Consider the following 26,516-nt stretch of genomic DNA (forward strand, 5'->3'; position numbering starts at 1 on the left):
GATCTGAATTAGGCCTTTTACAGCAAATTTCCCCAAGGCCTCCAAAATGGCTTCCCCAAGCGCATTTCCACATATACCCCTTTGGCTTTTACACACAAAAATGGTTGCGTGCACAAATTCTGGAAACACATTTGAGGCTCTTTTACAACATGGCTACATGTTATTTCCATATATATTAACACTGAATTCACTTTGCGTTATTTTAAATGCTACTTGAGAAAGGGGAAAAAAGACAAATGTATGAAACCACCAGAATTTTACATGGGACGGTGGTGATTGTTCAATCAAGGTGGTAACAAGTCCAATGGCAGCACACGAGAGAGTTGGACTAAAACTATTGTGTTTGCTGGAACAGTTGGGATTCTCCCTGGAGAGTTAGCCAAGTCAATGGAAAGCACACAAGATCGTCCTACTGTTTGTGGATTATTGACACAAGACCGGTCTGGCTAGTAATATATCTAGATGGTAAATATATGAGAAAAAAGCCTTTGGCGTGGGCTAACTTGGCAGTTGTTTTAGCTCAAATGGAAGAGTCTTTGCCCATGGACACCAGCTTGTATAGCCAGTGGCCTACATTTCCACTTCCATCTGCACCTGAAAGGATACTGTCCATGTTGGCAATACAAGCTCATGTGACCTGACATTATACAAGGGTCCCTTTTGGCTTGGTGGCATTAGTTTTTTCTTCTGGGGAAGTATGTCCGCAACAGTAGTAAGGAAAGACCTTCGAAAAAACAAAATATTAATGGGTCGTACAGGAAGGGCAAGTAGCTCTCAAGACCACAAACCTCAAACGCTAATACTCTGGCCGACCTCTGACATTTGAGATAAGGATCAACCACCAACCTTAACTACTTACAGTTGAGTCTAACCAGCCCAGCTCCAGGGACAAGCAACATGGACAACTTCTAAAAGTCTTTTCTAGGGATGCCATACAAGATTTAGTCTTCTCAAAAGAAGATACATGGGATCTAAACAGTCCCCTTCAATCATCAGATTTTTTTTTTTAAACTAATCTCCGACCCTGGCAATGTTCTTATCTGCCCCATCACTGTTCAAAACCCATCCCCCCCTTACTGTAGTCTCAACTCCACCCAGTACCAACAGCAGCATCTTCCTCTATTTCCATTGGTAGGGAAGTAGCGTTTTAGTATCAGAGCCCCCCAACCAATACTGACTGAGGGTTCCATCTGCTCCCAGCAGCCACGGTCATTCTGAACTCTCACTCACAGCCCTTCCTTCTACAGCAAGTTCAGATTGTCCCCCCTATATCTCCCCACCCCCAAACTCTTCTTCAGTTAATGAGCTCTGGAAAGATCACCATAGTGATTGCAATTGGTAACCTAGCATAAAATGAGAGAAATATCCTCCTGGGGGTCTCTTCTGCATGCAACAGCCAAAGCACCTGAGAGCTGTTTGTTTGTACATTCTCAATCATGTGCAAACAAGACAAAGAAACAGGGTAGGGAAGGGGTTTTAATGAACAACACTCTGAACACTGACTGCACCTTGGCTCTGGGACCCAGAGAGAAAAGGCTTGGAAATTAGCCTAGGTTTTACCATGCAAAGGCTCTCCATTATTGTATTGCCTAAATCCTTAATTACCAGAAGCTGAAATAGCCTCACCCCTCTCTGCACCCCAAATATGCAGCATTAAAATAGGCCATGAACTCACATCCCACATGCAAAGTCAAACAGACACAGACTGAAAGTGTACTGCTCTGCCCCCCACCCCGCACCAAAGTGGCCTGGCAGAGAGACCTACAGCTTCCCCTGCTCCTTTTCACGGTTGACTTAAAGTTCAGACAGCAGAACTAGGCATTTTAAAAGGTTCACCGGCTAGAGGAAGAATTTTGGGAGCTGGGGTGTGGCTGCAGGTTATATAAATAGCTGTACAGGCTAGCCCAATGGGAGTGTCTAAAGGGTCTGAACAAAAGATGGAAATGCAGCCGCACTGAGAGGGCAAGCGATTGACTATATGACCTCTCTTCAACAGCAGAGGAGGTGGTTACAGCACTGGGCTGGAGTCAGGAGACCGGCTGTTACAGACTCTCTCTGCAACCTTGAGAAAGTCACAACCTGACTTGGTATGTCAGCATCCTCATCTGTATAGTGAGGATATTAAGGCTTCCCTCACCTCTGTAAACACTTAGAAATCTGGATACACCAACTAAATATTTAGTAACTGACACTAGTTTGGTGAATAGCATCAGGAAAGCCCAACATGGAGATTACTACTGTTGTTATAAACCAGGGGTCGGCAACGTTTGGCACGCAGCTCGCCAGGGTAAGCACCCTAGCGGGCCAGGCCAGTTTATTTACCTGCTGATGCGGCAGGTTCGGCCGATCGTGGCCCCCACTGGCCGCGGTTCGCCATCCCGGGCCAATGGGAGCGGCGGGAAGCGGCGCGGGCTGAGGGATGTGCTGGCCGCGACTTCCCGTCGCCCCCATTGGCCCGGGACGGCGAACCGCGGCCAGTGGGGGCTGCGATCGGCTGAACCTGCCGCATCAGCAGGTAAATAAAGTGGCCTGGCCCGCTAGGGTGCTTACCCTGGCGAGCCGCGTGCCAAACGCTGACAACCCCTGATATAAACATACATTATCTAAATGTTTATTTCCCATCTCTGCTGAGTCCTGAGTTCCATGCTGCTGTTCTGCTTGTATTGTAGTCTGTACAGTTCTAGCAGTTAATGACTGGGTATAGTAACCAGTGGGAATGCAGAACTTCAACCTGATCTAATGGGTTCAGAATTTATACTAACTGCAGAAAAAATGAATGTCTATCCCTAGGGCCCCAAGGCTCTGGCAGATACTGGCATGGCAAGGAAATTCCCACCACAAGCTATGCCTCCTACACTTCAGTCCCCACCAGCTTGGGGCGTAGGGATGCACATACTGCAGTGGAAGAGCGTACACCAGCCCTGGCACCTCCCACCTTAGGTAGGGAGTTTGGGAAGCCCCAGCTACTGCTCAGAATTGCTTGGCTAGAAGAAGTTCAGAGAATCTGGAATAACTAAAGCTATTAAAGAAATAAAATAGTTTTAAAAATTACTCATTTTAATTGTCAACAAAAACATGCAAAAATAAATAATCAACTGAAAAAAAAAAAATCTGGTCTCCTTCCTCCTGACCCCTCCAGGACAGTTCTCCCCTCCTTGCATACACTAGCAACTGATCCACACGAACAGGCTAGGGTTGCCAATTTTGGTTGGACATATTTCTGGAGGTTTCATTACATGACAATCTTTAATTAAAGAAAATTAATCTTTAATTCCTGGAGATTCCAGGATAACCCTTGGAGGGCTGATAACCTGTCAGCAAGCTGGGGTGTGAATCTATCCCATACTAGCCTGCCGCGGACTAACTGTCCATGGGCACCTTGCTGATGTGTGCTAACAGTTTGTTAAAGCGCTCTGATCTAGTCCTCTGAAAACAGGACTAGCTCAAAGTGCTCTAACAACCTGTAAACACATGTCAGCAGGATACACACAGAGGGTTAGACCATGGCAGGCTAGTGCAGGGTAGATTCACACCCCAGCTTGCCACAAACTAGTCATTCATGTAGACAAGCCCTATGGTTTCTCTCCCTCCACTATCTGTTATGGCCTATTGTTCCTTTTTGTTTTTTTCTTTTAATGTTCCAGATCTATTCTAGATCGCAGGAACATTCCTTCTTCACCTACTTGCCAAGCACACCCATGTACCTACCCAAATCAGCAACGAATGCTGGTGACTGTTTATATCCTGTCTGAAGCTGAATTTCCTAAATGACTGGACAAAAAAAATACTGATTGATCAGCATGTCTCTTCCAGATGCCACCACTTAATACATACACATCATGGTGCTGCTAAGATTTGTCGTAGCTGAGAGTATCACAGGCTCTGAGGTCCTGAATCTGCAGAGCTTACTTGGGCAAAACTCCCATGAAAGTAGTGAATGGGAGTTTTGCTGGAGTCTGATCCACAGGATCAATTCCCGCCCTAAGTGCTGTGGCTTGGACACGAGCGCACACAGAGCCTGAGCCCCAGTGAAGTCAATGGGAGTCTTTCGGCTGGCTTGTACGGGTTCAGTCCCATGAACGGAGAGCGTGCTGAGCACACAGAGCACAAGCCTGTGTATTGAACACACATGCTAACCATTGTTACACTTTGGTAGGATACTGAACCCTCATTTCAACAGCTGCTGTGGGCAAGTAGCTACTCTGTGCTCAGCACAGCATGCCTGGTAGCTCCTCCCTATTGGAGCTGCAGAATGTCACTAATATAGGTTAAAAAAAAAAGCACAGCATGATATGGACCAGCTTCCTCTGGCCTGTAAACCAAATGCAACTTCCATAGTCATCCTAAGGAAACCTCAGCTGTGAGTGGAAGCCAGCTGAACTGATTACAGGCAAGTGAGGAGGGAAGCAAAACACAAGGTGGCATGGTCACTATTTGAAAAAATATTAAGTGGCCCCCTCTGCTATAGGCAGTTCTCTGAAGAACGCTCTTCTCTCATCTATCCCCCACATCCATGTTCAGTTCTGGTGGTTGAGAGGCAGGTGGCTACGGAAGAGCAGAAGGTTATAATTAAGGCCCTTCATTTCTGGTTTTTACTGATTTTTACTGAAAAAATCCCAGGTTTTACTAAAGCTATTGGTTTTTTACCAACTTTCATCCCAATTTTGGGCCACTCAAATACATGAAAATCCTGCTTATGTTAAGAAAATCCAATTAATTACATCAAGCAGACGAGTTTATATCAATAATAAATCTAAGTGTAAATGCGAAGCCGGCGACTAAGGGAAGGCAATGACATGGAAGAAACAGACACGCACACACATGCAAGTGCATATGTGTTCATACTGTTAAGATTCAGTCCGTGAAATAAAACACAGCATCAAACTGCTTTTACTTTCCAGACTCTTACAATTCTCTATTTGTTGCCTTTTCTTCTGTCCTCCAATATTAGAAAAAATGTTGAAGTTAATTTTTTGCACCAATTTTCACCTGATTATTTTTGTAATAAACACCAATACATTCCCAGGAAATTTTAAACAAAATAAAAACTGAAAACAAAGACCCGTGGTAATAATGCAGGGTAAGAAGATGGAGATTAGATAAGTACATAGCTGCTTAGAAAGAGCTCAAGGGCATCCAGGAATCACCTGTTCTCTATCATTAGCAAGGGAAGGAAAAATCCTTCAACCAAATCTGAAAGGTGGCCAAGCTGCAGTCCCCAGAGACAGAGGATCTGGGCTTTGGAATGTGTCAGTGGGAAATTCAAAATTGCAGGCAATTGTTCGTCATCTATTTGTGGAGGCAGCCCGCTCCAAAGCTGACCTTATACTTTCAAGCTGGCAGCCAGCGCTGGGGATTGTGGCTTTAGGCAGATAACCACCAAATTACGCAACATCCTAATTTAGCCCAGCCAGGGTGTGTTTTGAGGGGCTCTGTGTCTGAGCTGCTCTTCAGTTTACACCATGTTTACAGGAGTCTGTGCAAGATGCAAGGGGATGGTCCCTTTGAGTGAGCAGGTGAGAGGTCTGATTACTATGCCTTTCAGTTCTAAGCACTTGGAAAGTCTTTGCATTTTACATAAAATAAGCCAAACGCCGATGAATTGCTCAACAGGCACAGGCAGAATCTAGGGCTTTCCCTGCTTCTAATGGTTTGGGCTGAAACAACGATTCCCTAGGTCTTCCTAGATATTCAATGCCATTAAATACATTCAGCTCATTTTGTTTTGCAGTGTTCCCTCTCTCATTGCCTGTAGTGCTCAAGCTGTGGTCTGAGACCCAGACTGCGAGGCAGGGACTCTGGAGTTTGAATCCAGGCTCTGACACTAGCTCCTTGTGTGACCTCAGGCAAGCTGCTTAACATCACTATGCCTCGCATCTGCACCCTGGAGAAATTACAGATCAGGACCCAAGGGTACTACATTTTGAATCCAGATCCAAACTTTACCAGCATTCAAAGGGTGTTTCGATCAGAGGTTTTGAATCATGCTTATCTCTACTTATTCGCCTGTCTAACCAGAGTGTTTTGACGATGCATTAGTGTTAAGCTCCATATATACATGTATATGTATCCGTGTACTAGCCCAAGCTGAGGTTACTTTGACTTTACTGGAATACATGCCTAATTTTCGTCCTCCTCTTCCTTTTTCCTTGAGCTCATCAGATTTCCTTAGCTGTCTGCTTTCTGTCTGTCACACATTCCTTATAGCTAGCCACCTCGATGCTTGCTATGCTAGACAATATTGCTAGGCTGTAGGATGCAGCTACTGCTGTTGCCAAGCCCAGAGAAAAAAAAATCATCAAACGCTTTTGAATTTGAAGACTTTTTGGTTATCACCTTTCCTCTCCCATATAGTGAATGCAAACACAGGTTAACAGCACACACTCCTAATAAGAACAGAACAAGCCTGGCAGCACCTCGTCAGACAGAGCTCACATACAGAAGGTCTTGCAGACTGAAGCCTCTTTAGAATGGATTCTTTCAAAAAATAAAAATATATTTGACACCACCTGCCCAATGGCACCCTAAATAAATAAGGTATCAATGTTTTATGGTGACAATGACAATCTGGGTGGGTGGTACAGTGTCTAGTGCACTCATCCTATAATGCTGGGTACCAGAGAGAAAATAAGAGAAAGAAGCAAGTGAGACACAACTGAAAAGAGAGAAACCACAACTGGAGAAGTCTTAAGACAGACAGAAATGGGACACCCCAACAGAGACAATCGGATCAGTCACAGACACTAAGGGCCAGGTTCTCAAAAGTGCTCCGCCCCCAGCAGCACTCACTGTGACACTAAGAGCCAGATTTCCCAGAATGCTCAGTGGTCAAGGTGCTGAGGGCTCTTTTGAAAGCATGTCTCCAACTGCGAGTGCTGAGCTCTTGGGACAATCTGGCTGTAAGTGCTGTCTCCTGAAAGGCAAGAAGAACGTTGGGACAAGGCCAGGGAAGGGGATAAGTCAATGGGTCTACCACAGAGCTAAGAACTAAGTGGAGATGTGACTCTGTAATCCATGACAGCATTTACACAGCACTGTAATAAATGCAGGTGATGATTTAGAAGAGTCAGCATCAGACACAGTCCCTGTTCCAGAGAACTAGCAGTTGCTAACCTGCTCTGATAATATATCTGTTACATGAACTTCATATTCTTAAGTGTTTGGTTGCTCTTCTCTCATCCATGCCCTTAAAACCAACAATAAAAAATAAAAATAAATACCTCTCATTCTGATTAGGGGCATCATCCTAATGAGTCCCCCTCCAGAGGAGAATTTATCATTTAAAACTAACAGATCTGGTTAGCAATAAGACTCAGTTTTGTGGCAAGTAACTTTAAAGAGTTTATCCTGTCCAGCTACAAGCACCTCTGTCCAGATTCTCTGGGGCCACTGGGGCCAAAGTTTAATCGATATTTAGAATTTGATGGGGAAATATAAATGTCAAGTCCGCTGCTAAGAAACTGAATAAAAGCTTGGTGGCCACCATTTGTGTGTGTGATACAAAAATACCACCCCCACCCTCACCTCCTTACTCCTGCAGCAATTCACTAACACCGCACAATTAGCTGCTCCAGAGCCCATTGACAATGCTCCCAGTGACTTCAACAGGAGCAGGAGCAGAGTTACTTGTTCTCCCTAATCTGTGCAGGTAGTTTATCACTGCAGCACAAATATGCTACATGAACTGTCGTGCTTGCTAGACACATTCATCTCATGAAAGTAGTATGTGGGTTATGGGAAAGGGAGCAAAATGTTTACTTCTTTGCTTCAAACAAAGGACAGTACATAAAATAAGAACTAAAAAAAACCATCTGACAGCATCATTTTCTTGAGCTGTCTGGACTCCAGTTCTGAACATTTGTTACTGTAAAAAAAAAAAGAACCCCTACAAAACACAATAACATTAATAGAAACATTTGGCATTATTTGCCAAGAAAGGCAAAAGACAAAAAGGAAACAAAGGTTAAGTGGGGAAAAGGAATTGGAATTTTAAAACTCAAGATTTGCAACCTAAGGGTCAATCCTGCTAACACTTGCTACCAAACCTACCAAATGTTCACTACTAAGTGTCAGAAGAATAAGGACCTCGGCTAATGACACAGGAAAGGACATTATTTAAAAAAAATCCCAAACATATGTCCCAATCCTGAAATCAGATCCACACAGGTATGCAGAACCCCACTGACTTAAAGAGGACTTCATTGCAATGACATAAGGATAAGCCTGCCAAGATCAGATTGCAGGACTGGATCTGTGATTTTTATCTTAGCTCCGTCCTTATAAATTTAATCTGACTTGTTTTCCCAGCAGGCCCCTGGCATTCATTCCTTCTAGAAAGGGGAGGGACAGTAAATCAGTGAGAGCTGAAGACAAGGCAGTTGCAGGTGGAAGAATAATGATTCCTACACGCCTCACTCCACTGACTTGAAAATATAAAGAGAGACAAACGACTGTTAAATAAGGAGATGAAAACATTTAAACCATTAAGGGGGGATTTAATTATAATTACTGGATAAAATGATGACATAATTTGGGGAACTATACATTTTTTTTATTTCATTTTGTTGCAGATGTGAAGGGCTGCTCATTGCTAATAACTGCTAATGACCCTAATGACTTTATTTGTATATTATATGCTAGAGGATGAATGAGGCCTCAAATAAAAGGATACAGCTTTATCTGGGGTTCATCCTGGGCTCTGGAGCCAGACACTCTCCCCATATGAATAAGAAAGAGGAAGATCTGCATTAGCTCCTATCCATTAGCTTCAAGAAAAAAAAATGACCTCATGTCTATGGGCTCTGGAATCTGTTTAGGAGGTGTCCAGATGTAAGGGGACTTGGGGGGGGAGGAGGAGAAACTGAAACACTTTTGAGGAAATGGGCCTGAGTAATGGCCGGGCTTCTGCAGCATGTTCACTCAGAGCGGCCTCGGATTACAATAAAGACACTGTTCGCCCTGCCAAAGCTCATTTGTGCTTTTCCACACCCACCGAGTCTCCATGCCAGCCAGCGTCAGGCCGCAACATTAACCATTGTTGGCCAAGGGACATTTATCTGCAACTTGCAGAGAACTGTGGAGAGAGTACGGCCATGGGGTTACATGGAGGAGACCAAGAGTCTGGATTCCTGGGCTCTCTTTCAAGCTCTGCTAGACTTGTCACGTAACCTGGGACAAAAATGCACTTCTCCGCTTTGGAACCTCAGTTTAGTACCCTGTGAAATGGGGATAAGGCTAGATCTGTGGAGAGGTGTCGAGAGACTTGCTATTTGTAAGGCACCATTAGATCCTCAGATGTAAGGGCTCTGCAGGTCATGTTGTCAGTGGCACAGCCCTCTTGTCACAGATACAACTCTTAGCTGTTGCACATCTCACTACCTGATTGCAGGCACAAGTATGTGGCCTAATTTTCGGGAGCTGCTGCACACTCGTACATCCCAATGAAAGTCACTGAGAGAATCTCTGAAAACCAATCCTATAGCAAGCTTTTCACAATCCGTTCCAAGTGCATTTCTTTTGCAGGCACAGACTATGCACCCAACCCTGGTTGGATCTAAGCTTGGCTCAAAGTTTCCTCCTAATGCAACTTTGCCAAAATCCTTGGTGAGACAGCAGACATCTATCTCACTCCTCATCTCCTTTATCCTTTTCCTGCATTCCTGACATTGGCATTTGTGACTGAGGTAATAGATTATTTTTTAAAAATAGTTACATTCTATCATGTCCATACTCAGCTGGCATTCCAAAATATTGGGTATGCTGGTAATGCTTCACAGCATGATGCTGTATGGACCACAGGTAGCAATTCCAGAAAGGCATGCTACCTCTAGCCAGGGACAGCAGCGCTCACCCTGTTTACAAGACACAAAGGCATAGGTAAGCATTCCATGGAAGCAGATGTGTGGCTTTAAATTCTCCTCTCATTAAAGGAACAATGGTAGCTAAGATGTTCTTGCACCACTGGTTTGATGTCCCCCTCTCGTAGCAGTGAGTCCCAATTTTGTCCCCCCCTACTTATACAAGAGCCCAATGAGGGCCATGATCTGGAACTGTAGGAGTGGTAAATACCTATCTACCTCAATAATTCTCAAGCTATTTTCTATGGGTCACGGGTGGTGTAGGGAAAATCATAGCGGCTGGGGGTCTGCAGAGAGCTGGCTGGTCACATGGTGGTGGTGGCCCTTTTGCTTGTTTCCATATGCTAAATCACATTAAGGAGGCTAAACACAGGTTTTCCACATAAGCAATTGTTGTAGTTGCCATAAAAGGTGTTAATGCAATCATGAATAGGGGGAGAGGTGGTACTTGCAGTGAATGGAACAGGACTGGCCACAAGACAAGCTATCTAGTACAACATGGTCCATAGTATGAAAAAGTTTGAGAACCCCAATCTATGCTATCTGGAGAGGAGGATGGATCTAGCAGTCAAAGCACAAGACTGAGAATCATGACATCTGGATTCTATCCATCACTCTGCCAAATACTTACTGCATGATTGCAGGCAAGTCACTTCACTGGGCCTCAGTTTCTCATTCGGCAAAATAGGGATAATAATGCTTACCTACCTCCTAAGGGGAAGAGGAGTGAATTATCTTTCTTATATCTAAAGATAATTTGGGGGAAGGATGTGACCAGGAGCATCTCTGCTCACAGAAATTCAGGGACTGAGATGACTTTCTCCTGAACTGGGGTCCAAGATTTATTACTGACATGAACTATAAGCTCCTCATTGCAGGGATGTCATTTATTATTCTCTAAAATGCCCTCAATTTCTATGGCACTGTATAAGCGGCAGCACTTACAGTCCTGAAACAGTAAGTAATATTTCTGGATGAGCCAAGAGTTATCTTGATACCTCTCCAGCTGCTCCATGTTTGTCCCCACATCCTATACAACAGACACTCTGGGTGCAACCAAATCAACTGCTCCGGGTCTCCCTGTGGTCCCCCTTCAGTGTGGATCACGCTTTAGCCATCTCTAACCTCTCTACAATCCATTTCTATGCAGTCCTTCCAGCCCATGCCGATACAGACTGTACACACACTCCACTCACCATCTACCACTCAAACGCTTGGCTCCTACATTGCAGTGGATTCTTGCCTATCACCAGTAGCCCTTGGAAACAGATTCACCAGAAAAACTCTGGGCCTCCTAGAAAATTATACAGTTGCTAACAATAATAAGATGGTCAATCCAAGGGACAGTTTATGCTGCAATTTTACTGTTTGACATGGGGGAGGAACCAAAGGGCTGAGGAAGTACACGGAGTCCCACAACTAGATCCCTTTGATTTCCCAGTGCTTATAATTCCGAGGCACTGTATATCCTCTAAATCCCAATACATCCTTCAGGACAAAAGCCACTAAACCAAGTTTCCTCCTGCCCATTGCTAGTGGTTAGTGAGGGAACAGCACTCTTGAGAGTGAGAGATACTGTGTTATGTCCATTATTCTCTCTCTCTCTCTCAACAGACCACATTTCTCATGCCCAAGACTCCAAGTGAACTACCTTGGAGCACTGACCAAGAGCTGCATTTGCCTTCCCAGCCACAGCATTCATGTGATCTTAACTGTAATGCTAGAAGGTACTTTGGGCGACTTCATTTCCAAATGGTGTTATACAGCGCCAAATTCTATTCTAATAAGATGTGTAACTCCACTGGTGACCACTTACCCATAGATGCTGCTATGCACCCTGGTGGGGACAAAACAGATGCTGGGATGAGACAAATTTGGACTCTTAAAAAAAAGGAACTTATAAAGTTATTGAAAGACGATATGCAGCAGTGACCTTGACTATAGTGGGCCGCAGCCCTCATCAGCTAATGGAATGACTGAACAGGCTCATTTCTCCCTGAGACCAGAAGCAGTTGAGAGTGGAACTCCCAACCAGAGATAAGAAATATACCTACATTCATTCCTTCATTGCTTCCTCTAGAGCTCAAGGAATTTTTCCTGGTACAAGGGCCATCTGAAATCAAGAACTTCAGAGATAGTGCCTCATTCCCCTCCACCCCAAATAAAGGCTGGGACTGGCTTTCAAGAGATGGCAAAAAAGCAGAGTCTTGGAGAGCAAAAATACTGCAGTAATCACAAAGCTTTAAAAGTGGCCAAGAGGGTTACTAGGAAAAGAAAGTCAAATGGTGCAATCACAATTGACCATAGCTTTTAAAGCTTCAGTAGTCTGATGTAAGGATTTAGTGGAGGGAAAAATGTGGCATTGTGAGATTTATTAATAATGAGTGAGACCCTGCTCTCAGTAGCAAAAATTCCTATTGAATTCAGGAGGAGAAGGCCCAGCATTTGTAAAGTACTTTGAGATCCTCGTATAAAAGGTTGCAGAAAAAGAGCAAAGGGTTGTTTTAAAATAAAGACAAATTCCCTTTGTGCCATGTTCTTTTTAATGTCTTTCAAACAGGATTTTGTTTGCATTTGGATGTTAAAGAAAATAGTTTAGCTCTCAAATAGAATTCTCCTCTTTCATCTTACAGCCAGAATCACTCCCGGGAGGAAAGCAGAGTTATACACAATTCAGAAGGAAAACAAAACATCAAGTAGGTGGCCAGCTGTAGAGCCCAGGATCACCTTCACAGGAAAAACATGCACACAGCCTCCCATTTTCCTGTAGCACAGAAACGAATGAACCCACAACAGAGATAGAGGCTGTGTCCCAAAGAGGAAGTAGCAGGATAGATCAGAATATGAAAAATCCCATAGAAAGCCTGGTATCTGGAAGTGTTGACAGGACTCCCATGCAGAAGGCTTCCTGTGGCTTCAGAGAAAACATGTCGTCCAAGCCTCTTTCTCTTTCCTGAGAAGTGGCATGATGAAGGCACTCAGAGTAGGTGTGGTCACCCTGTGCTACTGCACAGAGCTTCAGACAGTGAAACTGCTGCACCTGATGCAGCAGATAAAGGAGCAGTCTATCGAGTAATTTAGCTGATAATGTTTTACATTTAGATAACACCTTGCAGTCTCTGGATGAAGAAAAGCTACTGTGACTGTAAAACACACTCTGTTGTTTTGAACTTGCCTGTCTAATATACATACCCCTTAACTGCATTGATCTTTAAAACCATTTGAAGACAGTAAGAATTAGATTACATACAAAGACATTTACACACACACCAAAAGTGTTTTAATACATTAAAAAAATCTAAATTATTCTGTAACACTCAGGAATCGTAGTCTATACTGCTATGAGTATCAAACAGATATCATCTCTATATTAAGTCTCCATATCATTATCCCCTGCAGCCCTGGACAGGTTTCATAATAGATGGCATTTAAAAAGATAGAAAGGCTTGATGCGATGCGAGTCTGTCCCTGTGTTTATAACTGTACCCTTCAGTGAAACTGCTTTGGAAACTATAACACCTTAGTGAAATTGTTGTGTTTCTCCCAGTGAAATTTACAAGCTTGCAGCTATAAAGACTTGCTCCTTTGAGAAGCTCAAAGGTACTAAAATGTGCTTGCTCACACGCCATAGACGTCATTAAAATTTATATACGAACACCAAAATAGATAAAGAAGATGTTCTAAATCCAAGGATCTCTCAGGTAGGCTAACAAAACAAAAGGCTCTGGTCAATAAAATGTTCTGAATCAATGTAATTTATGAACAAATAAAAAGGTAGCTTAGAGAATTAATTATCATTTAAACAAGTATGTTTAAAGGCCAGGCATCTGCAAAGACTTTTTTTCATCTGCTTATGCTTCCTTTGTCTGCCTTACAAAGATGGAGTAACCTCCCATTTCCCCAATACACCCCCCATACCACAAAGGTTTAATTAAATTCACTGGAGACAAAGCACAGCTGCACTCCTTGCATGCATTTAAGCCAGCAACAATAAACCCCAGCCAAGGCCTACTGGAGACCAAGAGAGTACCCTTACCACAATGCATTTCATTGCATGGACAATAAATCAGGGTGGGATATTTATCCACTGGAAAGGCACTTACAGTGAGTGCACAGCAAGAGGGATGCAGCTACTGAGTCTGATTATTACATTTCATTGCATTTTTCCTCCCACCCTGCCCATCGGACACCAACCCCATCTCCCCCAACACAAAAGATTTGTAGTGCATCTGTTTAGTTGCAAAGGAGGGGGGAAATTGCTGCTTTTATTCTTGATCAGTTTGGCGATGTTCCTTATTTTCAAATCGCGACTTTCGCTTCTGCAGATGAATCAGTTCCTATTTTCACCTCATTTGCACCAGCAAAGCACATGACGCACCCATATATGCAGTAACGAAAAGAAACCGCAAAAGAGCAAGAGGGAAAAGCCTGTCTTTGCTCAAGATAAGGAGTGACATAATCACAAGATAGCGATCAAATTGTTTCCTTACTTAAAAATCCAGCCCGATCTCTGAATTGAAAGGTCAATTTCTCCCACCCCCCTTTTTTCCCCCTCGTCCAAAAAGACAGCGACTGTCCAAAGAGGAAGGGAAACACTGCAAAAGCCTCTTGTTGTTATGCAGTGGGTGGGTGAGTAGGGGGACATACACAAGTTCCATTAAACTAAACGTCAGTTAATCCACCGCACACAGATGCACAACCGGGCACAAACACACAATCCCTTTTGCTAATCGCAAGGGTGAGTCGACTGCAACACAGTTCGCAAAGCGACCATCGGTTTGTGCCATGCATGACAACTGCATTCAGTCCAACCAACGGGAGGTGGTGGGCACCGCGCACCACAAATGGGTTTCACTCCAAGGAAAATCGCTTGCCCCCGAAAAGAAATTGCAGGATTTTAAATTCTCTCCCCAACCCTTTGCAAGCTGCAAGATTTACTGCCCCCAGGAATACCCAACAAGTAAAGATCCCATTTTGCACTGGATCCGTTCGAGCACTACGGGGACAGGGAGGGAGGCAGTGGGGGGCTGATACAAAACATACAAGAGGAGGAATAAGGGGGGCGTAGGGTGGAGAGGAGTAAGGCACTCACTGTTATCCTGGGGATGTTTTTCTTGCCTTGGTAGGACATGGTGATCTCCTGCTGCAGGGACAGAGCCGGCTCCTACCCTCCAACCTGAGCCCCTTTTGCAAGCTGGCGTCTGTCTAGACTGGTGCTTTGCCCAAGATCAGGTGGAACAAATGATGCTTCGTGTCCCCCCCCCTTCCCCTTCCCCTCTCTCCCCCCTTTTCTTTCTCCTTCTGTCTTTCCCCCCTCCCTCTTGTTTTACACAATAGTCAAGCCTCACACACACCCCTTTTTCCCGTGCCAGCTGGGACCCTGTGAGACACGAATGGCTGATCAGGCGGCTCCTCCCTCCCCGAGTCTCTCCCTCTATTGATTTTTTTCCCTCTCTCTGCTGGTTACATTTGCCTCACCCACTTTGCGCTGCTGCTGCGGTGAGGCGCCGCGGCCGCCAGGGGGAGCAGCGAGAGGCCTGAGCTGCAAAGGAGGGCGGGGGCAGCAGGGTGGGTCACACAAAATCCCCAGGGCTGTAGCTGCAGCGAGAGAACTAGCCCGCTAATCCCTAAACAGCAACGCATAAAACAGACCAAAGAGCAGCGGTAGCGGCTGGATTCTCATCTGTTATGCTCACCCCTCCCTTTGCAGAGGAAGATGCATCTTTCCCTCTCACCTAGACCTAGCAAAATCCCTTGTGTTCTGTTAGCAGAGGGCTGGCTGCACCCTCTCTGCTGGTCCTCGACTCTCCATGCACAGGATTTGAACCCATTTGCAATGCTAAATTAAAGTATGTAGAAGAGGGGAGCATATGTCCTTGATATTAATGCAGCAGGGATTGTTTTGCCCCAATTTGTTAAGAATCCTGTACATCAATAGGGTGTGGGCAGGGCCAGCTCTAGGTTTTTTGCAGCCCCAAGCAAAAGAAAAAAGAAAAATCTCTGGGAGCACAACTGCGGAAGCAAAAAAAAAAGTGTCTGGAATGCCGCCCCTCTAATTGTGCCACCCCCCAAGCATGTGCTTGGTTTGCTGGTGCCTAGAGCCGGCCCTGGGTATGGGGATAGCTTTCTCTCTCCCTCCCCAGTATCTCTGTCCCTTGTGCATTTAATCCCGTCCTTTAGGCGCCATCCCAAATATATATTTATTAACTGAACATTAGGGCATGTCTACACAGAATCTGAAAGCGAGCCTCGCAGCCTGGTTCTGTGGACTCATCCCATGGGGCTTGCGTGCTAGCTGGCTACAAATAGCTGTGTAGACATCGCAGCTCCGGATCTCCAGCCTGAACGGCAAATTCTACACAGCTATTTTTAGTGCAAGCCCCCTTAGCACGAATCTGTGGAGCCAGGCTCGCCCCTAGCTGCAGTATAGACACACCCTAAGAGCCTGGTCCGAAGCCCACTGAAGTCAATGGCAAGGCTCACATTTACAGTAGAACCTCAGAGTTACAAACACTCCGGGAATGGAGGTTTTTCGTAACTCTGAAATGTTCATAACTCTGAACAAAACATTATGGTTGTTCTTTCAAAAGTTTACAACTGAACATTACCTTAATATAGCTTTGAAACTTTACTATGCAGAAGAAAAATGCTGCTTTCCCCTTTTTTAGAGTAGTTTACATTTAACACAGTACTGTCCTGTATTTGCCTTTTGGGGGGGGGGGAAAGAGGGGTCTCAGCTGCTGCCTTATTGTGTACTTCCGGTTCCAAATGTGGTGTGTGCTTAACTGGTCAGTTCATACCTCTCGTGTTCAAAACTCTAAGGTTCTACTTCAACAGGCTTTGGATCAGGCCTGAAATTTTCCCCCTCTGCTGACAGGCCCTAGCTCTGTGCACTGAGGGCTTCTCAAGGCAGGGGATTTCCTGCGGAGGGTTCCACCTGTAGAATTCAGGTTCCACCTGTACAGCTTATCATGCCCTAGCCCAGCAGTTCTCAAACTGGGTCCTAACCCCCTTTGAGGTTGCCCGGGCTGGCTTAGACTTGCTGGGGCCTAAGGCTGAAGCCCAAGCCCAAGCTTCAGCCTGGGTGGCAGGACTCAGGTTGCTGGCCCCCAGCCTGGGGCTGAAGCCCTTGAGCTTCAGCTTTGGCCCCCTACCTGGAGTGGTGGGGCTCAGGCTTTTCCCCTGTGGGGCTTGGGCGGGCTCAGGCTTCGGTCCCCCCTTCTGGGGTTGTGGAGTAATTTTTGTTGTCAGAAGTGGGTCACGTTGCAATGAAGTTTGAGGACCCCTGCCCCAGCCAGTCACTGGGATATTTGTTATGATTGGTTGGATCAGCACAGGGAAAGCCTGTGGGGCTGTTTGTGTGGGCTACTGCAGACAGTTCCATATTGGCAAGCTCTCTGTGGGGTGAACTCTGACTGTACTGATTGCAATGGAAAAGCCTAGAGGATCAGACCTTTAAAAACTTTGTTGCACTTCATTTGTTCCATCACGCACCCAGCCACCATGGGGATGGTAAGGTTACCACCTTTAAAAAACAACAACAACAACAACAAAAAACGGCACCTGCCCCCAGCACAAGGCAAGCCCACTGCAACCCCAACCACAAGGCAACTCGGCAACCCACTCTCTTCAACAGCCACTTCTAGTATCTAGACAGATAACATATAGAGATAAGACTGATAACATTGCAGGTCTCCTCACTCTCATGTGACTCAAACCCGCTCTCACACACACCCACGGTGCACTTGAGTGTTGGTGGGCAGACAGTATTGTATTTTCAGCAGTTTTGATCGGTTATCGCTTAAACTGTGGAAGTGGGAACACGGCAGCATCTTTAGCCGGACACAGAAACTTTAACATTAGATATCCCAGTGTCTTGTGATGATAATGCAAATCTTTAGACCCACATAAAACACTGGCAGATTAAATTATTTTTCTGGCAAATCCATAAAAAACCAGCCAGGCCAGTCAAATACCGGCCAGGTGGTAACCCTAGGGCAGTGGTTCTCAAACTTTTGTACTGGTAATCCCTTTCATATAGCAAGCCTCTGAGTGTGACCCCCCCTTATAAATTAAAAACACTTTATATATATTTAACACCATTATAAATGCTGGAGCAAAGTGGGGTTTGGGGTAGAGGCTGACAGCTCGCGACCCCCCCATGTAATAACCTCTCAGCCCCCTGAGGGGTCCCAACCCCCAGTTTGAAACCCCTGCCCTAGGGGATGGGCAAGTAAAAACAAATAAAGATGCTGTATGCAGATTCTAAGAGAACAGAGGCAGTGAACAACTAGCCTAACCCTATTTACATGATGAGGCATTACTCAAAAAAGAATTTCTATTTGTGAGAGTTAGGACTAATCATTCAAGAGGTCAGGGTCCTGTATAAATACAGAGACCACATAAATGCAGCTACTCCTGAAATAGGAGAATGGCAATGGACCTGCGCTATTGTAGGGCATAAAGAGAATTTCCAACCAAGCACACTAAAGGCAAACCAGGTTTCCTCCAAAAGATCCACATAAAACCATGACCAGCGAGTACAAAGAGATTAACCAGCCCTCCAGGGTTTAAACTCAGTGTTCTAAAGAGTCTAGGCATTTCAAAACCCACTGCTGAGAGCATCTCCTCCATATGTATACTGTATACATGCATGCACAAGACAGGTATTGTCAACAGTAAACATTCAAAAATCATGACATGAGGAGGTATCTAAAGAGAGAGAGAGAGAGAGGTGTCATCTCGGTGTTTCATCCATTAGCTTCCACACAGCTAAAAGTGGGGAAAGCCCAGTGCAAATTTCAGGCTCAAAACTCAGAGAATAGCACATGCATTGCATAGATAAGCATCACCCTCCACCCCACCCCCTCTCAGCTTTTGTTTTGTTTTCAAAGCTGGAACCACTATAAAATAGCTGAGCGTATCCAAAAAGCATTCTAGGTATTGGCATACAAATGATCAGAGAGATCTTTGTAACAGACCCCCTGGCCTAACCTGTATCTGCAGCCTTGTTTACCATGTTAAGATCCTACGCGGGGGGTTGTAGGAGTTGGGGCAGAGTAGAGAAAACATAGTTATGAACTGCTTGGTGTGCATGAATACCATTGGAGGGTATCAGGTGTTTAACTGTGTGCCACAAGCCTGCTAGTGCTAACTGATTCTCTTCTTGCTCAAGTCTTCGATACCTGGGTTTTTGAACCAGATGAACCAGCCTCCTAGCCCCACTCTCACTGCAAGCTGTGTTGGCGTCAATGGAGCTAGGCCGAGGGTCTAACACAAATATTTTAATCATATTTTGTTCTTTTATAAGGCCCTTCGTCTGATGCTCGCAGAATGTTTTTCTACACACATTAATTAATGACAAGTCAAAACATCCTTCAGTGACTTGAAGTAAAGGTCAGCAGATGACAAAACTATTACAAGATTTGCAGTCCAAGAAAGTTGCAGTTAATCAGTCAATAAAGAAGCATTCAAAAATGTAAACAATTGCTTAAAGGGAAACTGATGATCTGAACACTAGACTGTTTAAAAAAAATGCATTGGGTACCCTGTGTTTCCTTGCCAAGTATTGTGGCTGTACAAGCAAGTTTCCATATTTTCAATATTTTTTTCTCTCCCTGTTACTATGTGACACCCACACAAACAACAGGCACAAAGTGCTGTAATACGGTGCACAGAGTAAACAATATGAAAAGAATGAAGAGTTTTTTCCCTGTCATCTCTTTCAGTTACTGTCATCTTTGCTGTTACTTGTACAATTTAATAAATATTCAGACAGAAGCGTAATTTTAAGTCAACTGTGTCCCTCTCAAGGGATTTCGATAAATACTATGAGATCTTTATAGTTCAAAATTTCTTTTTAAAAATCGAATTCACATTAGACACTCAGAGGACAACCTTTGCTGTTGTTAATAGCATGGCAATGCCCAAAAGTCTCAATCAGTACACAGCAAAAGACAGCCTCTGTCCCAAAGAGTTTATAATCTAAACAAACCCCAACTCATAAATTCTTTATGTTCAGAAGCCAGTCACAACCCATTCCAGTGATTGCAGGTATTGGATAGTTAGGTACACTGAGTAAAGATTGGAAAAATCACTGTAACTGAATTTTTTTTTTCTGAAACATATTGGTTTTGACTAAATTTTCCTCCGGTCCAGCATGCAATTTCTGGGCAGCAGGGACAGGGGAGAGACACTCCCACCTCCACCCCAGATTAGCCAATAGCCTGGTGATTAAGGCTCTCACCTAGGATGCAGGAGACCCAGGAGCAGGGACCTGAACCTGGGTCTCCGACATCCTAGGGGAGTGCCCTGGGGATGTCTCTCTCTTTCTCTCGTGTTTTTTCACAAAAAAATTGTAAAAGTTTCCGTGTCGTTTCAGATCAGAATGAAAACGCATTGCAAAACCTCTAAATGTTTTGTGAAATGGAATTTCTGTTTTCTTGCCAGCCCTGTCAGGAGCAAGGACACAGGTGGTCTTGCCTAGTGGTCAGAGCCAATGTCCAGGTCAGAGAACAGAAGCAGGGGACAGAGCCAGAGTCAACTGGGGTTGAGCCAGAGTCAGAACCAGGAATTGAAGCTGAGGATCAGAGTCAGATTCAGGTACCAAATGCCAGAGCCAAGGATTGAGCCAGAGTCAGAAATTTTCAGAGTCAGGATTGGTAGCTGATGGTCAGAAGCAAAGTGAAAGGGCAGGAACCAGAGAAAGGCCAGGATCAGGCAGGAGCAAGAACCAGGAGGGAGTTAGGAATGAAGAGCACATCAGGAGCACAACAGGAATCAGGAACTCGGTGGGATCAGGTTTGCAGGAAGCAGGCAAGAGCGGGGTCCAATGTTGCCACAGTAGAAAGCCTGCACAGTTGCTCAGAGAGCCCACCCCACTCACTTCCTGGCTTAAGGAGTGGGTGCTACAGGTCTTGGGTGCTCCAATAGAACTTCCTGTGGGGCCAGAGCCTCCAGATTTAGTGACGTGAGATGCTGCTTTACCCATGTCTTGGTGATGACAAGGGAGCGTCAGAGATCCAGGACCTCCACAGCCACGGGCTCTAGACCTGCACCCTTGAATCCTTACAAACACTAAGGCACAGGGAACATAAGCGGAGCAAGTCAGTGGCATAGCAATGAATAGAACCCAGGAGTCAGACCTAATTCTCAGCCAACTGCTCTAAACACAAGAGCATACTCCCCATCATTCCTTTCTTGCTGTATGCATATTCTTTAAAATCATTCCCACCTCTCCGCCAGGAGACATGCTCCCATTGGCAGAGCCCCCTCAATGCCATGCAGTAAAGTCCTTAGAAGGTCAGCACAGCAAGGGTAAATGCTGCTTCAAGGAGCATTTGTTCCCGATTGGATCTCTGCTGAGATATCCATAGGGTCAATAGAGCTGGTGCCCTGCTCCCAGCACCTCCAGGAGCCCCAATATCCATAAAGCTCCCACAGAAGAGCTTCTGTGGGGTCCCTTGGAGAAGAGGGTTGATGCCAAAGAACTGTGAGGCCCCTTCTTTTGCAGCCCCCAACAGGGATCCACAGGGTCAGGAATTTCTGTGGAACTGCTTGTGGAAGCAGAGGGGACAATCCAGCCCTAAATGATTAGCACTTCCCACCAATGTTTTTGATCATTTAGGGCCCATTGAAGTCAGCAGCTAACCTCAGCTCTCTCTGCTGCCATTTTGAAATTTAGGGCCTGATCCTGACTAAGTGTGTGAAAGGGGGAGTGAGGCGATCGTCTCCCGCCTTCATAACACAACTGCCTAATGATCAGGCTGGCTTCCACACCATCGCCGCAGTACAAGCCATCTCCCAGAGGCAACATACAGTATGCACAGGCATCACAACCTTTACAAATCAGACTCCAGAGCAAATGCGAATGGGGAGGAATTTGAAATGCAGCCATTCATGCTCGATGCACATGAACTCTGCCAAAAGCAAGAAGGGGCAGTGTAGACAGGAAGGGGGAGAAATGACCCATGTTTTCCTCGGTGGACAGGTTCTGCACAGTTTTCTCCTGACTGGAATTCACTTGTATTTGCTTTGGTAGTGAAAACAAGGAGAAAGAGCAACCAATATAATACTTTGAGCAAACTCTCCTCTTATGTTGGATTTACTGTTTTAAAGGAAATATCACCCATTTAAAAGCACTAGGGCTTTACCTCCGCTAAACTCCAACTGAATTAATGCATTTTTCAGGCCAGGAGATATATGTTGATTTTGCCTGACTGCCCAATTCATTGCTCTGCAATAAATACTCCCGAGGGCATGCTGCGCCAAAAAAATTAAAATTCTGCACCAAAAAAAAAATTAAAATTCTGCACAAAATATTTTTAAATTCTGAAAATTTCATTTGTCAAATAAATGTGGCGCCTCCAGCATGGCATTGGGGAACACAGGCCACTGACTGCACAGAGGTGAGAGATCACTGTGCAGCCCCCCTCCTCCACCTCCCCTCCCGGGACATGAACTCAGCGTTGAGGCTGCGCCCAACCCTGACACAGTGCAAGGACCAGGCCTGCCCCTCCATGACAGGTGCTGGCAGGCAGGCTCAGCAAGGCAGGATCCAAGTGTGGAGGGGCTTAGTGTGGGTAGATTCAGTGTGGGTTGAGAGGGTTCTGTGTGGGGCAATCTGGGTGTGGGAGGCTCAGTGGGGGATGCAGGTGTGGAGGGGATCTGGATGCACAGGGTTTGTTGGGGGGGTTGGATGCAATGGTAATGGGACTCTGCAGGGGGCTCCAGGTGAAGGTGGTTGGGGCTTAGCGGGGGGCATCTGGGTGTGGGGGGGATAGAGTTCAGCAGGTGCAGATGATGGGGGAGTGGGGATCAGTGGGTTGGGGATCCAGGTGCAACTGGTTAGGGCTTGGTGGGGCAGGGATCTGGGTGCAGGTGGCTTATTGGGGTGGTCCAGGTACAGAGGGAGTGGAGTTCATGGGGGGAGTTCTGAGTGCGGCTGGGTGAGGCTCTGTGGGAGGGTCTGGTTTTGAGGGAGTCTGGATGCACAGGGCTTGGGCGCATGGGGGAACAGCTCCCTGTACAGGGATCCCTCCTCCTGCAGCTGAGGAGCGATGGGTGCAGGAAGCAGGAGAGGGGAGTTTGCAGAACTTCCTGCAGCTGGGGGAGAAATCTGGGGGTGGGTTTGACCCAGCCCTGAATGCCGTGCAGGGGAAGAGGAAGTCCCAGCCCAGGCTAGCAGTTGAGCCCAGAACAGGGTAGGAGCCACCAGCCAGGTCTTTCCCAGTCCTGCCTCCTGCCCCACAGTGATTTACCTCTCTGCCGCCTGCCCTGGGCACCCAAAACATACTGCTTGGGAGGGCTGCATGACCGCTCTTGTGGCTTCCCTTTGCTTCCCCATCAGAAAGTCATTTTTCTGCGGGGAAGCAAAGAAATCTGCGGGGAGCATAAATTCTGTGCATGTGCAGTGGCGCAGAATTTCCCATGGAGTAAATAACAGACTTGATAATTGCTAAAAGCAAGGGCTTATCCACAGCTGATTTGGGGTAACTGTCAGGGAGGACAGAGGGACATGGGAGTGAACAGACCCATCAAGAGAAATTTGGGGCTCTGGTACATCATGTGTGCTTAGGCCCCACCCCTGTCCATTTCACTTTATTTATGCAGATGCTACAAAACAGATGTTTTGGGGGAGGCCTCTGACGGTGGGAACCCAGTACAACTGTCACTCTTTCTCCCCCTCTTGTCAGCCCTGAGTGTGAATATTTTTTCCCTGAACCAGGGAAAAATAAGGGTGAAACTGAACGTGACAAATGGAATAAGCTTGTGTGTGAATGAGCTAACACTGCTTAAAGGCTTAATTCACGTAGGGTTCAATCCTACAAGGTGCCAAGTGCCCTTGTCTCCTATTGACTTCCCCGGCAGTTGGGGAGTGCTCGTCATGTCTCTCAGGATCGGGGCTCTGTGTTGAACAATGCCTGGCAAGGGTGAGAAGGATGGCTTTGTCGCCTCAGGGGCTCTTGCAGGCAGTGGTAGCTGGCGCCAGCCGGTGCAGCAACTTACACAAGTCAGCATTAGGGCTGCGGAAAGCCATTCTCACTATTCAGTGATACTGTTAATTTCAGTAGCTTCTGGATGAGAAATTTCACCCCTGCTGGCTTTGGAGAATAATCATCATCTCTCTCTCCAGCCCCTCCCTTTAAAAACAAGTTTGCAACAAGGAGAGTGCAGTAGATCTGAACATATGCCTTGATTTTATAAGTGACTATGTATATTAATGATTCCTGCCTTTCCCCCTCCCCCTCAAGTTCCCTGGCTTCCTTTTTCTCCCCCTGATTTTTTTTTCTATATGCTGTTTGCCTGGCAAGCCACAGAGAAGGCAATCCAGTTTAAAGATTAAAACTGAGCCGAGGACATCCATCAAAATTCCCAGGGGAGCAGCTTATGGCGAGACGCTGCAGACGCTCAGAGGAAGCAGAATTCCCACTCCTCTCCCAGAGCAGGTGGCCAGCTCGTCAGACATGACACAGCTTCTAATCACAGCAGGGGGCTGACATTAACCTGCAGTTGTGGAGACCTACACTAAGTCCCCATTGGAAAGGGCTTGGCTGTGCAGGTGGAGCACAAGCACAACCCAAATTAGTATAAGAGAACAACTATCACTAATGCATCCTACTAATTAGTATTATTCATTATTTCTACAGTGCTGCCGCATTCAAATCCCAGCTTCCCTGCAGCAGGTTGGCCCTGTGGGATGAATTCCATTGAAGAACACTGAGTTCCTCCTGCAAAGACACCCTTCCTGCAGGAGGATGTTGAGGAGGGATTGGAGAGGCAGCACGGCATAGGAGCTTGAATTTGATGCCGAAGTGGCTCCAGAGCCAGCACAGGGATTCAGGGAAGGGCAGGAAGCTGGAGGACACAGTCAGCGTGGCAGGCAAAAAATGGAAAAAACTAAGATCGTATATTGACATTTCCTTTAGTTTGAGGGGACCTGCTGTTCCCTCCCCTTCCTGAGACTCCTCTAGGATCACTCAGTTCTCACACCCTTAATAGTCATTCCACCCCATTTCAAAGCACCACCACTATTCCGCTGGAGACGCTGATGCATCTGCCAGCGGGTGTCACTAGAGAGCAGAGTGAGAGAACCCCTATCTCCCATTCCCCCAGAGGTTGAGCATACTTACTGAAGTGCTGCCAACCCTTGTCCCCCGTGCCATGGGATTTGATCTCAGGACCCCCACATGGTGGTGCCATTAGACAGCCCAGGCTCACGCTTACTAAAGGCTTATTTCTGGAATATTCCATTCAGTAGTGACTGGACCTGAATCAGAGAGGAGCTGAACTCAGAGTTCCCACTAATAGCTGTGGGATCACAGGCCCTCAGGATCAGACCCTACATTTTAAATAGCTGGGCTTGAGCATGCGCACTATCCCTATACATTTAAAATTAGACTACCCAGATGCCTCTTGTCCAATCAAAAGATAAAGTTGCTATCACATGATCCCTCAATGAAACCACTGCGCTAGTGAATGAGTAAAGACAATTCTCTCTCCCCATGCCCCTTGTTCTATTTGAGTCAATAACTAGCAGTTTCCCCAGGCTCAGTCCCCAGGCCCAACCAGAAACCCCACTGTCTCTCAGTTCCCCTCTCCTCTGTAGTACCCTTCATAGTAAAGAGGAGACAGGACTCACTTATACCTAGGCTTGGAAGGATTAGATTTTTATCGGTAAATGTTGGTAAACATCAGTGATGTCACCATACTCACAAACTGACGAAAAAATATTTCCATCGATGATAGTCGAAATTTACAGATACGCAAAGTAAGAAACATACTCCTTGATAACTTATTAGAGTCCAAGTCCTACGACTTAGACTTATGAATTAGGTTTGTTATGAATGGACTAGCAAATGAATAGTAAAAACAGGGATGATTTGTTGATTTAAGGGCATTTACTTTGTATATTTTGACAGGTCATGTTGACAATTTGTATTTTAATGTTTTATAAAGCTTTAAGTTTTTGAATTGCAACATCTACTGTCACTAAATAATTCTTACCCTCTCCCAATTTTCTGCAAATGTGAAAATTTAAATAAATAAAAATCTAAAAAAATACTTAAATAAACATTGTAAGTATCTGTCAATTATCAAAAAATAAAAAAATGAATTCTGCCAAACCGACTTATTCTGGACACGACAAGGATTTTCCCCATAATACTAGAAAACAAGGACCCTTAGCTAAACTGAAAGATAATTCCTTTAAAACAGATCAAAAGAAACACTTAAAAAAATGATACAACACATAGTTAACACATGGAACTCACTGCTGCAAGATAATATATAATCATAGCAAATAGCTTACAAAAGACACAACATAAGGAATAAGAACAGACTCAGCAGTGACACTAAGGGCTGGTCCACACTAAGCCCCCCCAGATCGAACTAAAATACGCAACTTCAGCTACGTGAATAACGTAGCTGAAGTCGAAGTATCTTAACTTGAACTTAAAGGTACTTACCGCGGGTCCACACGCGGCAGGCAGGCTCCCCCGTCGACTTCGCCTACTCCTCTCGCAGAGCAGGATTACCGGCATCGACGGTGAGCACTTCCGGGATCGATTTATCGCATCTAGACAAGACGCGATAAATCAATCCCAGAAGATTGATTGCTTGCCGCCGAACCAGCGGGTAAGTATAGACGTACCCTAAGAT

General features: G+C 45.5%; 1 protein-coding gene across 2 annotated transcripts in view; it reads right to left on the bottom strand.

Annotated features, from left to right (window-relative positions):
• DPYSL3 (dihydropyrimidinase like 3) overlaps positions 1–26,516 on the bottom strand; it is a 75,201-nt gene that overhangs the window by 28,926 nt on the left and 19,759 nt on the right. Inside the window, exon 1 of one of the 2 annotated variants that reach the window (XM_054037894.1) lies at positions 14,950–15,116. The exons of the other annotated variant lie outside the window; for it this stretch is intronic. Coding sequence (XP_053893869.1) covers positions 14,950–14,988 — 39 coding nt within the window. The 5' untranslated portion in view covers positions 14,989–15,116. Of the gene's footprint in view, positions 1–14,949; positions 15,117–26,516 lie in introns of those variants that run through there. 2 annotated transcript variants of the gene reach the window in all.

Source organism: Malaclemys terrapin, chromosome 8 (genome assembly GCF_027887155.1).
Source record: "Malaclemys terrapin pileata isolate rMalTer1 chromosome 8, rMalTer1.hap1, whole genome shotgun sequence".
NCBI lineage: Eukaryota > Metazoa > Chordata > Testudines > Emydidae > Malaclemys > Malaclemys terrapin.